Below are 17700 nucleotides of genomic sequence, written 5' to 3'. Positions count from 1 at the left end.
TTCTGTTTTCTTAGGTTCCCCATCCTGCTGATTACTAAATAATTTAAGGCCAAAATAATCCAAAAATGGACAGATGAAACTTCTCAACAGCAAATAAGTGTTGTATTAAAACTACTATGTTGACTGATTTATAAACAGTGCAAGTCTGACAACCAAATATAGTCTCTTTGTGATAATGATAATTATAACTGAATATCCAAAGTGATACCTACCTGTCTTGGCAAGTGATTGACATTGGCTTTGAGGTTTAAGGATTTCATAAAACTGCTTCTCACTAATGGTGTTTGTCTGTCCACAATAATAAAAAAAGAGTTCTGAGAAGGGATGATAAGCAGGTATAACAGACGAAAGTGTGGCACTTCAGTGTGCTGTACTAAATTATATCGCCTTACTGGTGTGTCCGTCGTCTTGTCCGATCGCTCGGCCACTACCTCTCTGTGTTTCTCTATAGATCACAGTATGAAGCACACCAAAATTATTTCACCCCTCGCCGAACAGATCACAGTTCTTGACGCGGTACTAAAATATACTTTGCGTGCACGTCCTGCCGCCTGGCTTATTAACCTACCTTGATTTATGTTCAAACGACGCAGCGGCCTAGCCGGCTGCAGGTTTCGGATCCTCCTCCTCGACACCCCCATCCTTCACATGAAACGACGTTTGTGTCAAATCCATGCCACCAGCCAACAACTTTATTTCATGATCGCAGTTCTCATTATCGTAGTTTTGTTAGCTAGCTAGCTACAAAGCACACAACACACACTGTAGTAATCACCATGTCCGTCGTGTCACCCTAATACAATTAAGCATGCAACAAAACTATACTTAATATTAAAACGTTTGACAAGCAGCTACAAACGTTAACGCGCAGCTTGGATGGCTAGCTATCCAAATAATCAACAGTGATTTCTACTGAGTTAAGGCGAGATGCCTTCAATTCGTATGATGGTTATTAAAATTCCGAAATTAAACAAATCGGTCTCTGAAACCAATAAGTAATCACAATTAAATAAGCCAGCTAACCTAGCTAACTAACTTACTACACCTTGAGAAGCTGCAATCATTAACAACTGACATTTCTGATAAGAATGCTTTTTGTTATTGTTTTTAGCTAGCTAAAATGAAACCGAATACAACGATTTAGCGGAGCTAGCTAGCGCTACGTCGCAAAACACACTCAAGAGTACGTTAAGAAACATATTCGATGTATGCTAGGTAACCATGTGGCTAGCCAACATAGCTAAGTTAGCTGATTAACTAAATGCTGCAGAAAACGATCCAAATTAACTACATTGTTTTTGCCAAGTAGCATAAGCTGTAGCGAAAGTAACATTCAGCTCGCTATCAAACCAACAGTCGATCAGTGGCATCCAGCTAGCTCACACTCATGTTTTTTTGTTGAACAAGTTAAACATTTTAAACCTGGTTACCAAAGCCATAATTCTAAAGCACGAACCACATGCTTTTCATAGAAACGCTAGCTTTAAAATCAGATGACATATCTAAAGTTTCAGCACTGTCTTACACGATATTTGCTCCATCCATTTGAACACCAAGCTCAAGTGACATAACGCTAGCTGCTCCTGTCATCTTTATGTGCTGAAAAGCACATATGTGACTGTGACATTACTAAATGATGAAACAAACCATTTGGTGTTTTATCCATTTGATGTTTTATTAATTTTAATGCCATTTTCAATGAAGAAATTGATTTTTTTTTTAATTCACTATGCTCGGCATTAATAACACGCATAAATAAATACGCATTTATACGCTCGTTATATTTCTCTATGAATACGGCGTTTAACCCAACTGTAAACCTGATGTTTTGTATTCAGGTTTGCAATCTTATAATCTTATAATCTGCAGCATTGCTAATATTAGGTAAGATAATGTCACGCAACCGCCCTCAGTCCGTGACTACAACTGCCGCCTTCCCCGGCACAACCTCACCAGATCCTCATCACCAGTTTATTCATGTCACAGCTAGAGGTTTAGAGGGTACTGAACACCTTCTAATTAGACTGGCACAAGTGCTCAAAACCACCGTAGTCTCCGGACATATGTAATTCTAGTCATTTCGAAGGTCACTGTTGGTTACCCATGGGGTAGTTCATGAAGATGTTTTCTTTTATACCAATGTCAAATTATTTAGTTAAGGTTTTTCAGCAAAGCTCATTGCTAATAAGTGTATAAAATCAAGGACATACCAGTACAATCTCCATAGACAAACTGGCACTGAAGAGCTACCCATTATACTGCCAGTTACTTTTAATGGTGGCACTGTCATTGGATACCAGTTTTGCCACAAGTCAATTCATGAAATTTCTGCCCTGCCAGGTATGCCCCGGTCAACGTGAAGTGCTATTATTGTGAAATTAAAGCATTTAGGAGCAACAACAGGACATGAACCAAGCAAGTAGACCAAGCAAACTCACAGAGGAGGGACGCTGAGTTCTGAAACGTGTAGAACGTCTCCAGTGTTGCGCGGCTGACTACATAGTTCAAAACTGCTTCTGGAAGTGACACTGAACACACTGAGGTGATTAATGTGTTCGTGGATAAATTCTATACTGCAGGGGAACAAACATTAGGTTACTAAAAATATGCTATAGCAAAAACCCATTTAAACAACGATGCCCTTAATACCACATGGTTATGTCGTATGTCAACACGTGTGTCAAAAGTACTGTTAAAATTAAGCACCAACCGCGTCTCGATTTTTGTAACAGATAAACGACAGATACGTGTCCACAGATGTTAACAGATGTGGATTAGTTGATACTTGCTTCCTGGGATACGCCCAGGGTGGCTGTCAGCCAGACTACTTACGTGCACTAGCCACTTAATTAAAATCAGCTACGGTGTGCCGTCATTTGAACTAGGCTACACGCCGCAGTTCACCAACTACCATGTTGATCAGCGGTCCCTTTACGCACTGGATCACATCACGATCACTTACATTAATTCAGTCATTTACATCTTTGTCATGTGTTACATTTTACAGTCACGAGAGGAAACGGATGAGTTTCCATGCTTTGCTATATTTCTCTGAATGATATGTTATATTATAGGCATATGCTATATTCCTCTCCGGTATGTTACCTAGAACCTCATTACTGAATTCTTGGATATGACTTTGGTAGCCAAACATTTAATCAACACTGAGGTACTGGCATGATTGTGCGTTCTGAGCTGGTAGTTTGTCGCATAATAGTTGTTGCCATTTTTACACGAGTCAGCCTCGCTGCTGAGTTTAGAGTGAACTGCCACTCAAAACTGTCCAGCCAAATATGCGTAACAAAGCTATAGACTCGTAACTGTATATCTAGCCTGATGCTTCTGATGAATTGGAGGTGAGTGTACGATTTAGGACACTTAATGGGCTTATAAAAAGCAAAGCTGAATAATTGAGATTTAAGTTGTAAAATAGAATATGCTGAGTTCTGATAGCAGATATTTTAATAATGTCTAAAAAAATGCTTTTTTCATCTATTACTGCTCTAAATAACGTGAAAGATTTACTGCAGCTGTCTGTCATAATAACATTAATTAGCCAATGCTTGTAAATAGCTGTTTCCAGATTAGAAACACCTCCATATGACCATATTCTCAAGTACAGTGTGGTTGTATTACAATGCATTGCAATAACTGTATTATTTCAGTTATTGCAATGCATTGTTATAACATAAAATATATAACATCATATACAAAACAAAGAACATTAAAAGTAGATATATGATACATATGTACTGCTTTGAAAGGAGATAACATGCTCGACCTTTAATCAGGAATAAGGCTTTAAGATCAGCATCACCAAATACATTAATGGTTCATGTGAAATGGCTGGAAAAAAAAAAAGGTTTATCTAATTAAAAAGAGTTTTTTCTTTCCAGTGTGGACAATGTGACCACCTTATGGGCAGAAAAATAGATTTTAACATTTTTTCCAATGTCTACATTTCCATCCATATTACAAATACCTACTACAGTTTAAACCTTACCTTATAACAACAGTAAATATGTGGAATGTTCTAATCCATTTATTTCTTATCAAGTTACAGGACTATATTAATCTTTTTTGTGTCAGAAAATCATTTTGTAAATATTCAGATTGTGTGTGTGTGAGTGTATGTGTGTGTGTGTGTGTGTGTGTGTGTGTGTGTGGTGCAAAAGGCAAAATCACAGACCGCTGGCCAGGATGTTACTTTTAATCAGAAGATGATGGGAGAAAGGAGAGAAAGATGGAAGGAAAAAGTAAGAAGCAAAAATGGGGTGTTGGAGTGTTAACAGAGTCTTCCTAAAGCAAGATACAATAATTAAAACACCCTAAAATTGCTTTGCAAAATGCAAATGCAATAACATCCTCACCAAATTTTAAAAATCAGTTATTCCAAATAAAATAAACCCTAAATGCAGAAAACATTTTATAGTCAGTATGTCCCTATTTGAAAGACAGCAAAAATGATATTTTAATCAAATAGAAAGAACAAAATGAGTGTCACCAAAATTAATTACTTAACAGATTTCTTAATCAACAGAGTCCTTATAAACTGCTCTGTGTTAATGAATCCCCGGACCAAATTCTACACAAATACAACCTTTATTTTCCTGGTACCAATGGGTCTTCCATTTAATTCTTGAACAGCAGTGACTGCCTCACTGTGGGTTTCAAATACAACAGTTGCAGAACCAACAGGCACTCCACTTCTATCACACTGTAATGAGACTGATCCAGGAATGACTCTGTACCCATAGCAGAAGTCATAGATTTCATCGATTCTTATCTGAGAAGGTAGATTGAGCAATTTAAGACAGGTGGGCCCATCAAATTGCTGGTCAGGTGGTTCATAATGTGGTCCACGTGTTCCGTGTCTATAAGCATCGGGGCTTTCAAGATGACCGAAAGGACCTTTGTTTCCACGTCCATAGTGGGGCCCATCTGCCATTACACGATCATCTACATGCATTCGGGCACGAGAGAAAAAAGACGAGTTTCCATATTTCGTTTTATTCCTCTGAACATTCCTCTCTGGCATGTTGCCTATTACCTCATTTCTGAATTCTTGCGTCTGAGCCAAGGTGATGCATTTCAGCATAACTTCTGATCCAAGAAACCTTCGCCCGTTCAAAGACTGTGCCGTTATAGCCTCTTTTTCTGTTGGGAAGATCACTAAAGCCTCACCAAGACCAGCTCCCCTCTCATCCTGAAGCAGGACAACCGTATTGTCTGAGAGTTGGAATCCATGAAAGAAATCCATGATCTCTACTTTACGGACATCAAAAGGCAGATTGCGAACGTACAGGCATCTCCTTTCTGAGTCATAAGCACTTTTTTGTGATCGTTCAGATGACCTACTGGACCTTCTGCTATCTCCTCTTGAATCAGCAGAGGATTCCAATATGGCAACCATCTTTTCTTTGGAGATAGGAGAAACATAGACGGTCCTTTGGAAAAATGTTTCTTTATGATGAGCTAATCCAGAACAGTAGTCCATCAGATTTCTAAACACCACAACTGCTGATTTGGTCCTATCACTGTTCTTATCAACAAAAATAATGATCTGATCGTCCTTCACACAAACAGGATGCAGCATGGCTTTTATGTCCCTCTTTTCAATGGAATACGAGAGGTTTTCATACAGCACACAGTACTCGTCATCAGAAGGGGAACTTGATCGTGATTGAGATCGAATGGGAGAGCGAGATCTTGCACGGTCTGATAAATATTTTCTCTGACCGGCACCTTCTAGTCTAATAGAACCCCCAGCATCCACCCACTGATCCTCTGAGCAACACATTATTCTGATGTAACGTGGACCAATGTATTGTCGGTCCCTCTTGAGTCCTTCTTTGGCATCCTCTCTGGTTGCGAATTTGACCAAACCACACCCATTAAACATTCCACGGTGGTTTCTCAAAAATATTACGTCATCAATTTGCAAACCGTTAAAAAACAGGCGGACGTCCTCCTTCGTTGCTGAGAATGGCATTCCAGACAAGTTCAAATAAAGACCACCTGCATTCAATGCCCCATCGCCAATCTGACTTTGAGAATCATTCAAAGAACGTGGGGATGTTCTTTTCCCCATGTTCTGATGATCTCCTCTTCGCATGTCTATTCTCATGTCCTCATTTAATAAGGGTGGTCTTCCATCTGCTGCAGGCCTTTTGACACCCTCCTTATAAAACTTCTTGACATTTGTTTCAGACTTCCTTGTGCTTTCCTCTAGAACCTTCTGCATCTCCGACTTGCTACTCAAAAGCAAGTTAACAGGGGAACCTTTGATGCATCCCCCAGAGCGTGTCATTGCTCGTCTCGCATCTTCATCAGATGCAAATATTATAAAAGCTTCCTCAAGGTCTCCACCAATTATATGAACTCCACCATCAGGTATTCTAAGGCCAGTGAAGAAATTGCGAATGTCCTCAGAACCAGCAGTGATTCTGAGTCCCTGTAAGCGGATGACCACCGCCATGATGAAGTACACACAACAGCACCTGTAGACAAAAGGGGTACATATGGTGTTATCCCTGTCATGGCCATGGCCCACCATGTCACAGTGTTCAAGGTCTTCCAATTCCAAACCCAATGGTTATTAATGGACCCTGCAGTAAGCATTAACATCAATGCAAGGACTATGATGATGCCAACAACACCTCACTTATCATCTGACATTCAGTTCTCTAGATCATGTATTTTTATGACGCTCTGCCTTAACAATTGAAGCTTGCAATTAAAACTCCGTGCAGCGTGTGCTGTCCAGACTTTGTAACAATTTGTATGCTGTCCGTTTCCACCCAGTCATGCTCTGAACAGCCACAATGTCAGAATCTTCATACTGTAACATTAAAAATGCACCACAGTACCCAGAATACTTAACGTCAATGTCCTGCAGCTTCCCGTTAAAAACCCGTTGGAAACACGAACTGTCCAGTCCACAATCAGCAAATAAACCGATTTGTACAACAAATGTAATTCATATGAATCAACAAAATTTCCATGAAGAATATGTTCACAAACGAGCTTAGGGTGTCATTTTATGTCTTGCAGAAGACATCACCACAAGCATTGACCAGATCGAGAAGCACATCGACCTTTGACGCCAACATCAGACTCGAATATCTGTACTGTCAGCTACAACCACAGTCGTGAAAGATGACGAAATGAAGTCCAAAATAACGGAAGACACGAAACAGAACGCCACCAGGTGAACAAAGGCTTTTAAGATGAAACCCGACATCATCAACAAGCAGCACTTTCCACCAGAAATCAAGCACATAAAAAAGATCTTATATTGGACACATCTGAAACCTGAAGGGCCGTTTTTTGGAAGCTAGCTAGCTAACAATGACCTCAAAATAACTAGGTTAGCAAACAATACGACGGCGGAAGTCAGCTTCTCCACAAAGACCATTTTCGTGGGTTCCAAGTCAAATCACTTGCATCGATCCATCCAATCGTCTGTGATACTGATGAAGGAAAACACTTCTAATGTTAATTATATGAACAATAGTCATCACAAACCCCCACCATTTATATCGTGAAACAAAACTCCCGCAAGCTACTGAGCCGCTAAGTTAGCCAACGTTAGCTTGCTAGCAGCCTACACAGCACGGTCAAGAGAAAGAAAAATCTATTTTACAGCAAACACAAACATCAAATTAAAACATTTTACAATAATTTATAAACACAATATGGCTTTTTGAGATCTTAAAATATGTACTCAAAAATAGTTCGACTACCCCATACATTAATACCTTATTGTTAGTTCATAAAGGCTGTAACTTGCTAAAACTGTAATCTGTAAACTGACAATTCTAAAGGAATGCATTACTTAGCACAATGGTTTTCCTAATCATTATACTTTAATATTTGTAAAATGAAAATGGCAGCTATGCTGCCAATAAAATTTATATACATCTTGCTCAAAGAAGCACTATAAGTGCCAAGTGGATTTTAAGTAGAAAGCCGCTTTATGATCCTATGGACCCACAAACCATTCAAAGACATTTTTCAGTATTTATTTATTTATTTTTGATAAACATTGGACACACTGAACGTGCTCTTATAACAATATCAATACTAGAGAATACTTGCTGGTCTTCCTCCATTATGGTCCCATCTATGTTTTAATATTTCCATTTTTGTCTTTAAAACTTTGGCAAAATTGTCTTTAAATCCTGACAGCTATGACTAAAATAGTTGCTCAGAGAAGAAAATAAAGCCACGTAACCAAATTAACCAAAAATGATCAGGTGTGTTAACTAATCAGGAAACTCCTCTGCAATGGAGGCATCCTTTCCAGTCTATTTGCATGTGCCCACAGTACTAAAAAGGCTGGGATAAGTCATAAGCTTGCCTGTCTTTTGGTGAAAGGTTTGCATGAAGAGTATTGCAATGAATGAAGAGGGTGGACCCCCTCAGGAGCTAAGTTTGAATGAAGTTCAAACTGTAACACTGGAACTGTAACACTGCTTACAGCTATGTTATCAGCAGAGTTTCATAAAGAATGTTAAAGCTTGCCAACAGGTCCTGCAAGGGTCGCTAATAGAAGTCAAAAAACAAAGCCATGCAGCCTTAATATCCTCCTTTCCTTAAGAACAAACTCTCAAGCATGGTTAACAGTTCACTGCATAGTCATGCATTGACCACACTGAAAAGAAACAAAAGAATGTTTGTTTCTGGATGTGTTAGAGTGAGGGTTATGAACTGTAGACAGGTGGTTTTAAATCTTTATACCTTAATAGAGTTGTTAGGAACACTGACACATTGACAGACGAAATGCAAAACAGTAAGCAAAACCCTTCATCCCTCTAAAAATATATTTTTTTAAAGTTATTTCAAATAAGCAGTATAAAAACAAGATTTAAAAAATGTTCCTTTCCATTTCCAAATTTTAACTATGTTCAAATGCGTGCATAAGCAGTACATGACTAAGACTAGCTGCAGAGGCAAATGCAGAGGTTAAATCAAACATTACAAAATAATGTAATTACACTGAGGTTTTGGCTTCACATACATTCCACATTCATAAATATGAAGCCTAACTTTTCTTGGAAGCATTAAGCTTCTTTTTGATGTAATGTCCAACTAGGATCTGTGGCCGTTGTTGGTAGCTGTGCAGGACATCATGAGAACTGCTGAGCTGGTCTCCTTTCTGCCGGTCCAGCAGTGTCACACAAACCACTGCCGCTGGAAAAGAGATGCCAAAATGAGCTTTCACAAAATTATGAGTGTGCAAATTTTTTTTTGCTTTAACACATAAATCTGTGCTATACACGCATGGATATTAGGTACTTTATTACTGTGACACCACTAGAGTAATACTACCACATTTAAAATTCCAAATGGGTCTTACATAATAAGAAAGCTGCATCCAAAACGCCATATCTCCCTTAAGAACCCTTACTTTTTAAAAAAGTGTGTAAGACTGACTTCTACTGATATGGTGATGAGCTGTCTAACACATGTGACTATTCGCAGATGCACTCCAGAGAGGCAAACTCTATGTCTGCCTCTCTAACACAGACATTCTCTACCTCGTAGGTTACTCAGTTTGCACATGGCAGCAAAAACAGAAGACTCCATCTCAATGTTGCGCACTCCTGCTGCATAGGCCTTGGCCAGGTAGTTTTGCTTGTCCTCCTCGGTGTAAGAACAGAAAGCCCCGTCCAAACGAGCTTGACCTAAAACATATGCCAGGCCCAACAATATGGTGGTGGGTGTTCACATTGCAAGAATGCAGTTGTGCTGCAATTAATGTAAAGAGGGTGAAGACAAAACACATCTTCACTACTCACAAAAAATGTTTCTCAGTTCTTGGAGTATACCAACAGCTTCAGTGATGATTACATTAAAACTAGAACTTTATTGTCCCATGTGGGTCATGAGTGAGACTAATACCTTCGTAGAAGTCCAGCGTGCACATTGTGTTAGCAATGACCGTGTCGAACTCTGCTAGATCTTTGCTGCACTGTAGCAGCTCCTCTGCAAGATCTCCATCCAGTTCGGTGCTTCTCACCACTGACTTGCCCAGGATGACTTGCTCGAAGCGGGGCAAGAATGTGGCATCCATTGGCTGCTTGGTGATCACCACTGTGCCTGGATGTAAACCTGACAAAAAGATGGATATGCCTTTGATTTGCACTTATTTACAAGTCACTTGTCCTAGCCACAATGTCCTGCACTAGAAGCTGCCTCGTCTATAATTATATGCACTTTAATGTTAAATACCACGGGTAGTCTATGTTGGGGGAGAACAAGTAACAGATGTTGCCATGTCTGTTAATTCTTTATTAAAAAAGTAGATGTGTTAAGGTCAAGAGTACCTATTCCACCAGAGGTTCCGAGGCGCACTATTGTAACATCAGTGCAGCGTGCATGGTAGAGGAGCTTGATGAGCTCATGTAACATTATCGAAATTGAGGGGATGCCCATGCCATGCTAAAACACAGAGACATTTCACTGTCAAACACAGTACACCTACAATGCACCTTAGGATGTAGTGAAGCTGCCATACACAGAGCTTTCTTTTAAAAAAGTATTCAACCCTCAAAAAAACCCCAAAAAAACTCTCACACACACAGCTTGTTCAAGGCATCAAATTTGTTTGTAGAGTTTTTAATGTTGATGGTAATGACTTACACTAACAGACAGGACAGGTCCTACTTTGTACATGGCATATCGATCTGTGCTCTCACAGATGTTTGGGTACTCTGCGTTTGGAACTGCAAGACCCAGCTCTCCAGCAATGTACTCAGCGAAAGACTTCATCCTCCATGGACTACCCCCAACACACACAAACTAGGAAATAAACACGAAAAACAGTTTGGCTGTGATGCATAAGGTCATCTCAGTTAAATGATCAGTATATTCAGCCCAACATTGACAAACATTAAGCGGGTAATTATACTTGATAACAAACTATGGCGCTGTGGTAGCACATGTCACAATTCAAAAACATATCGATCTGACCGATAAACGATATAAAACTTACTTTGACATCTCCGAACTTTGCAGGAAAATTAAGCGTGCCGGTATTCAGATTGAAATGGTACAGAATATCTTCTTTCATGGAGTCCAAATGTGGATTGTTAACAAATGGGGACCTTATATAAACAAACAAACCCTTAGCAAATAGACGTTGTAACAGCCATGGTTAATAAGACGTTTGTAAGCAACTTTAATTGCGAAGTGGAGCTAGATATGGGCGTGTTGTGACCAAATCGTAAAAACTTACAGGAAGCTAAATGTTGTGCTCTTGGTCGTTCCCGGTTCCAAGGTTCAAGTTCAAGTTCGGTTTATTTGTCACATACATAGTCATACACAGTATAACGTGCAGTGAAATGGTGGTTACCACAGGTTACCACAATAACCAAATGTACAATAACCAAATGTACTTTTAAATTGTTTACTTTGAGTAAATTTGTATGTTTGAAAAATGATGTTGTCTACCTTCCGCATTTTTTTCCATTTTTCTCATCAGCAAATCCCGATGCCATTTTGTTTGTGCCGTTAAATACTCTGGGACAATACTCTGCAACACAGCGTTTTAGACCTTTATAGCATGTCAACATAAAACTGTTTAATGCTAGCAGCAACCAAATTATTTTTCTTTTATATTCTTTCACTAAACCCCCCCCCCCCCCCCCCCCAAAAAAAAAAAAAAAAAAATTTATACGATCCGGTCGAATAGACGGTAACAAATTCATATTCACCTACACGGGTTAAAAATCCTTTACCTCACGCAACCCCACCAATGGAATTCGCCCGCATACCTGCCTTAGGTTAGTTTCCTCAAGCCGATGCTCCTTCCTCCAACCACGTCGCTATGAGCGATATTTTAAATGGACTGAAAACCTGGACTGGGGGATTTTCCGATATTGCAGCTTTAAGCTTCGACATCCGGCTGGGTCACTGGAAGATGTGACGCTGCTACACAAGCATGAAGGAAGTGTACGTGGCAAGCGTGTTCTGCGCGGCCAGCGCCATACATGGTACAGTAAATATGTCATTATGGCCACACATGGTACACTAAATATGTCATTACAGCCATCCACGAGAAATCAGAGAACTCACCAAGGCCTGAAATGCTGTGACCTCAAGATTGGATTATCAAGATATCATTTAGCAATTACAATATTTGCAGTCGAATTACATAACTGTCTGTGAAACAAAGACAAGGTAACAAAAATGACAGTGAATTAGTTATAGCGTTGCAGTGGTATAAAATGCTTGAAATGACAAAAAGAAAGAACCAAATAAAACGTGTGTACGAAATATGCATTACAGTACTGTTAAGTCAACCACAGTAAATAATTCTGTTGAAACTACAAAGGTTGTGAAACTGTCACACTAACTTGATTCTTCGCTTTATAACCAAGTGGAATTTCACAAGTAAAAGTGAAATTAAATTTCTCAACTGTTTGTGTAAGGCATTTTGAACTTGTCATTTCAAGTTTGTTCCAAAAGCCCTAATGAGACACTGAGAAACATACATCCACAAATACATACAAATAACGCACATTACTCAAAGAAGAACAAATAAAGACTTTCAAGATAAAACAATGATTTAATTACTGAAATTATAATCTTCTTTGCTTTTCATTTTAAACCCAGAGGTGGACCAATCTGCTGAAATGCCAGTGTGTGAAGAATCCTTGATCAGGCAGTGTTAGACATACAAAAACAAACACATTCGTGTATTATTTGTAGGGTAAGCAAAAGCAGTTAAATAATGCAAAGGTAAAAAAAAAAATTTCACTAAATGATAACATTTAATGTCAATTAAAGAAGTCTGCACATATTCATTTAAATTAAAACATGCTCCTGTGAACCACGTGATCACACATTGCTTTACATCAACATTCAGCTGATACTGCCTGTCAAGTACAATTGGTTTGGTTTGCCTGAAGAAGAAATGATCTGGAGCTTGGAATGTGCAAACATAAAATACAACTCAAAGTCAACAAGCACAAAGACCGCAGACCAGATAATCACACTCACTTCACAACTAGCAGAAAGAATGTTGAGGAACAAGTGAATATCACTGTTTGGAGTGGGCTAGTAACCGCAGACAAAAACCACCTTCAGCGCCCTGTCTTTAACAAAAATAAATAAATTAAAAATAAAATAAAAACCACAGTCTCCAACAGCTATTTACACTTCTCTCGCTCTCGTGATGACACTAAAACAACAAAAGCTGTTTATTCTTTCCACTTACATGTCCAGGTTATTGTTAAAGTTGTTCAGAAACACATCTTGGTGCCTCTGTGAAACAGAACAGTAAAATGTAGTTTATATGGGAGGAACATTACATTGCATACACAGATGGTTTGATTACAATGTATAAAGGAAATATATTAGAAATATACCAGTTTATCAGGACCAGCACAGTATGTATTCATTTACATAATGGTGATTGGTGATAAAAAATAACCTTACTGGCTTTTCTAGAACTACTGGGTGGTCTGGTAGGAAGTCAGGTTTTTTCTTTGCCATTGGTGAGCTTGCCAACCTGATCAGCAAGTCCCTACTGTATGATATTCTTTCTATTAGGAGCAAAAACATTGTAATGTTATTTCCCTTCACTTCCCTCCTGACCCCCACCCCCCCCCCCTCAGAGAGACATAAATTAATGAAAATTAGCTACATTTCTAAACACTTCCAAAGCAATTGTACTGCAGTTTTTACTGCTACTGCACAGTTGACCGTTTGCAATTTTTGAGACTTAGCCAAACACTCTACAAAGAAGTCTTCAAAATTCCCTTTTGATTTAATGTTTCACTGTTTGTGGATGCCTCCATCAGCTTCTGTTTTCTTAGGTTCCCCATCCTGCTGATTACTAAATAATTTAAGGCCAAAATAATCCAAAAATGGACAGATGAAACTTCTCAACAGCAAATAAGTGTTGTATTAAAACTACTATGTTGACTGATTTATAAACAGTGCAAGTCTGACAACCAAATATAGTCTCTTTGTGATAATGATAATTATAACTGAATATCCAAAGTGATACCTACCTGTCTTGGCAAGTGATTGACATTGGCTTTGAGGTTTAAGGATTTCATAAAACTGCTTCTCACTAATGGTGTTTGTCTGTCCACAATAATAAAAAAAGAGTTCTGAGAAGGGATGATAAGCAGGTATAACAGACGAAAGTGTGGCACTTCAGTGTGCTGTACTAAATTATATCGCCTTACTGGTGTGTCCGTCGTCTTGTCCGATCGCTCGGCCACTACCTCTCTGTGTTTCTCTATAGATCACAGTATGAAGCACACCAAAATTATTTCACCCCTCGCCGAACAGATCACAGTTCTTGACGCGGTACTAAAATATACTTTGCGTGCACGTCCTGCCGCCTGGCTTATTAACCTACCTTGATTTATGTTCAAACGACGCAGCGGCCTAGCCGGCTGCAGGTTTCGGATCCTCCTCCTCGACACCCCATCCTTCACATGAAACGACGTTTGTGTCAAATCCATGCCACCAGCCAACAACTTTATTTCATGATCGCAGTTCTCATTATCGTAGTTTTGTTAGCTAGCTAGCTACAAAGCACACAACACACACTGTAGTAATCACCATGTCCGTCGTGTCACCCTAATACAATTAAGCATGCAACAAAACTATACTTAATATTAAAACGTTTGACAAGCAGCTACAAACGTTAACGCGCAGCTTGGATGGCTAGCTATCCAAATAATCAACAGTGATTTCTACTGAGTTAAGGCGAGATGCCTTCAATTCGTATGATGGTTATTAAAATTCCGAAATTAAACAAATCGGTCTTTGAAACCAATAAGTTGATTTCGCCTAATCATAATTAAATAAGCCAGCTAACCTAGCTAACTAACTTACTACACCTTGAGAAGCTGCAATCATTAACAACTGACATTTCTGATAAGAATGCTTTTTGTTATTGTTTTTAGCTAGCTAAAATGAAACCGAATACAACGATTTAGCGGAGCTAGCTAGCGCTACGTCGCAAAACACACTCAAGAGTACGTTAAGAAACATATTCGATGTATGCTAGGTAACCATGTGGCTAGCCAACATAGCTAAGTTAGCTGATTAACTAAATGCTGCAGAAAACGATCCAAATTAACTACATTGTTTTTGCCAAGTAGCATAAGATGTAGCGAAAGTAACATTCAGCTCGCTATCAAACCAACAGTCGATCAGTGGCATCCAGCTAGCTCACACTCATGTTTTTTTGTTGAACAAGTTAAACATTTTAAACCTGGTTACCAAAGCCATAATTCTAAAGCACGAACCACATGCTTTTCATAGAAACGCTAGCTTTAAAATCAGATGACATATCTAAAGTTTCAGCACTGTCTTACACGATATTTGCTCCATCCATTTGAACACCAAGCTCAAGTGACATAACGCTAGCTGCTCCTGTCATCTTTATGTGCTAAAAAGCACATATGTGACTGTGACATTACTAAATGATGAAACAAACCATTTGGTGTTTTATCCATTTGATGTTTTATTAATTTTAATGCCATTTTCAATGAAGAAATTGATTTTTTTTAATTCACTATGCTCGGCATTAATAACACGCATAAATAAATACGCATTTATACGCTCGTTATATTTCTCTATGAATACGGCGTTTAACCCAACTGTAAACCTGATGTTTTGTATTCAGGTTTGCAATCTTATAATCTTATAATCTGCAGCATTGCTAATATTAGGTAAGATAATGTCACGCAACCGCCCTCAGTCCGTGACTACAACTGCCGCCTTCCCCGGCACAACCTCACCAGATCCTCATCACCAGTTTATTCATGTCACAGCTAGAGGTTTAGAGGGTACTGAACACCTTCTAATTAGACTGGCACAAGTGCTCAAAACCACCGTAGTCTCCGGACATATGTAATTCTAGTCATTTCGAAGGTCACTGTTGGTTACCCATGGGGTAGTTCATGAAAATGTTTTCTTTTATACCAATGTCAAATTATTTAGTTAAGGTTTTTCAGCAAAGCTCATTGCTAATAAGTGTATAAAATCAAGGACATACCAGTACAATCTCCATAGACAAACTGGCACTGAAGAGCTACCCATTATACTGCCAGTTACTTTTAATGGTGGCACTGTCATTGGATACCAGTTTTGCCACAAGTCAATTCATGAAATTTCTGCCCTGCCAGGTATGCCCCGGTCAACGTGAAGTGCTATTATTGTGAAATTAAAGCATTTAGGAGCAACAACAGGACATGAACCAAGCAAGTAGACCAAGCAAACTCACAGAGGAGGGACGCTGAGTTCTGAAACGTGTAGAACGTCTCCAGTGTTGCGCGGCTGACTACATAGTTCAAAACTGCTTCTGGAAGTGACACTGAACACACTGAGGTGATTAATGTGTTCGTGGATAAATTCTATACTGCAGGGGAACAAACATTAGGTTACTAAAAATATGCTATAGCAAAAACCCATTTAAACAACGATGCCCTTAATACCACATGGTTATGTCGTATGTCAACACGTGTGTCAAAAGTACTGTTAAAATTAAGCACCAACCGCGTCTCGATTTTTGTAACAGATAAACGACAGATACGTGTCCACAGATGTTAACAGATGTGGATTAGTTGATACTTGCTTCCTGGGATACGCCCAGGGTGGCTGTCAGCCAGACTACTTACGTGCACTAGCCACTTAATTAAAATCAGCTACGGTGTGCCGTCATTTGAACTAGGCTACACGCCGCAGTTCACCAACTACCATGTTGATCAGCGGTCCCTTTACGCACTGGATCACATCACGATCACTTACATTAATTCAGTCATTTACATCTTTGTCATGTGTTACATTTTACAGTCACGAGAGGAAACGGATGAGTTTCCATGCTTTGCTATATTTCTCTGAATGATATGTTATATTATAGGCATATGCTATATTCCTCTCCGGTATGTTACCTAGAACCTCATTACTGAATTCTTGGATATGACTTTGGTAGCCAAACATTTAATCAACACTGAGGTACTGGCATGATTGTGCGTTCTGAGCTGGTAGTTTGTCGCATAATAGTTGTTGCCATTTTTACACGAGTCAGCCTCGCTGCTGAGTTTAGAGTGAACTGCCACTCAAAACTGTCCAGCCAAATATGCGTAACAAAGCTATAGACTCGTAACTGTATATCTAGCCTGATGCTTCTGATGAATTGGAGGTGAGTGTACGATTTAGGACACTTAATGGGCTTATAAAAAGCAAAGCTGAATAATTGAGATTTAAGTTGTAAAATAGAATATGCTGAGTTCTGATAGCAGATATTTTAATAATGTCTAAAAAAATGCTTTTTTCATCTATTACTGCTCTAAATAACGTGAAAGATTTACTGCAGCTGTCTGTCATAATAACATTAATTAGCCAATGCTTGTAAATAGCTGTTTCCAGATTAGAAACACCTGCATATGACCATATTCTCAAGTACAGTGTGGTTGTATTACAATGCATTGCAATAACTGTATTATTTCAGTTATTGCAATGCATTGTTATAACATAAAATATATAACATCATATACAAAACAAAGAACATTAAAAGTAGATATATGATACATATGTACTGCTTTGAAAGGAGATAACATGCTCGACCTTTAATCAGGAATAAGGCTTTAAGATCAGCATCACCAAATACATTAATGGTTCATGTGAAATGGCTGGAAAAAAAAAAAGGTTTATCTAATTAAAAAG

General features: G+C 38.8%; 2 protein-coding genes and 1 long non-coding RNA gene across 10 annotated transcripts; all 3 read right to left on the bottom strand.

Moving 5' to 3' along the window:
* Positions 1-4192: 4192 nt before the first annotated feature.
* LOC145651259 (RNA-binding protein 12B-like) lies at positions 4193-7559 on the bottom strand. Its single transcript, XM_081697051.1, has one exon. The coding sequence runs from the start codon at positions 6554-6556 to the stop codon at positions 4586-4588; it is 1971 nt and encodes a 656-aa protein (XP_081553177.1). The 5' UTR covers positions 6557-7559; the 3' UTR covers positions 4193-4585.
* Positions 7560-8010: 451 nt separating this feature from the next.
* Positions 8011-11940, bottom strand: LOC118242125 (uridine phosphorylase 1-like). 8 transcript variants are annotated; one of them, XM_035530518.2, is made up of 8 exons: positions 11785-11940; positions 11458-11539; positions 11000-11111; positions 10648-10806; positions 10332-10446; positions 9907-10116; positions 9543-9689; positions 8011-9195 (listed from the first exon to the last, which is right to left on the bottom strand). In XM_035530518.2, exons 2-8 carry the CDS (start codon positions 11502-11504, stop codon positions 9047-9049), a joined length of 939 nt encoding a protein of 312 aa, XP_035386411.2. In that variant the 5' UTR covers positions 11505-11539; positions 11785-11940; the 3' UTR covers positions 8011-9046. The 8 variants fall into 8 exon arrangements, with proteins under 8 accessions (XP_035386411.2, XP_035386410.2, XP_035386412.2 ...); XM_035530517.2 differs by having other exon boundaries at positions 11781-11936; XM_035530519.2 differs by having other exon boundaries at positions 11721-11919.
* A 735-nt stretch (positions 11941-12675) lies between these two features.
* LOC118242128 (uncharacterized) lies at positions 12676-16510 on the bottom strand. The gene is made up of 7 exons (XR_014116982.1): positions 16259-16510; positions 14381-14453; positions 14205-14257; positions 14025-14100; positions 13447-13553; positions 13226-13272; positions 12676-13103 (listed from the first exon to the last, which is right to left on the bottom strand). It is a non-coding gene; the product is annotated as an uncharacterized LOC118242128 (long non-coding RNA).
* Between the last annotated feature and the right edge of the window lie 1190 nt (positions 16511-17700).

The sequence above is a fragment of the Electrophorus electricus genome, chromosome 14 (assembly GCF_041902795.1).
Source record: "Electrophorus electricus isolate QZ-2024a chromosome 14, ASM4190279v1, whole genome shotgun sequence".
In the NCBI taxonomy this organism is placed as follows: domain Eukaryota; kingdom Metazoa; phylum Chordata; class Actinopteri; order Gymnotiformes; family Gymnotidae; genus Electrophorus; species Electrophorus electricus.
This window is presented reverse-complemented; position numbering and strand designations above follow the sequence as displayed.

Excerpts from the sequence above, each read along its gene's own strand:
- LOC145651259 (XM_081697051.1), bottom strand. The coding sequence starts at position 6,556 with ATGGTGGGCCATGGCCATGACAGGGATAACACCATATGTACCCCTTTT.
- LOC118242125 (XM_035530518.2), bottom strand. The coding sequence starts at position 11,504 with ATGGCATCGGGATTTGCTGATGAGAAAAATGGAAAAAAATGCGGAAG. Across the intron at positions 10,807-10,999 it reads CAAAGTTCGGAGATGTCAAA|TTTGTGTGTGTTGGGGGTAG; the intron begins GTAAGTTTTATA and ends TTTATTTCCTAG. Across the intron at positions 10,447-10,647 it reads GACCTGTCCTGTCTGTTAGT|CATGGCATGGGCATCCCCTC; the intron begins GTAAGTCATTAC and ends TCTGTGTTTTAG.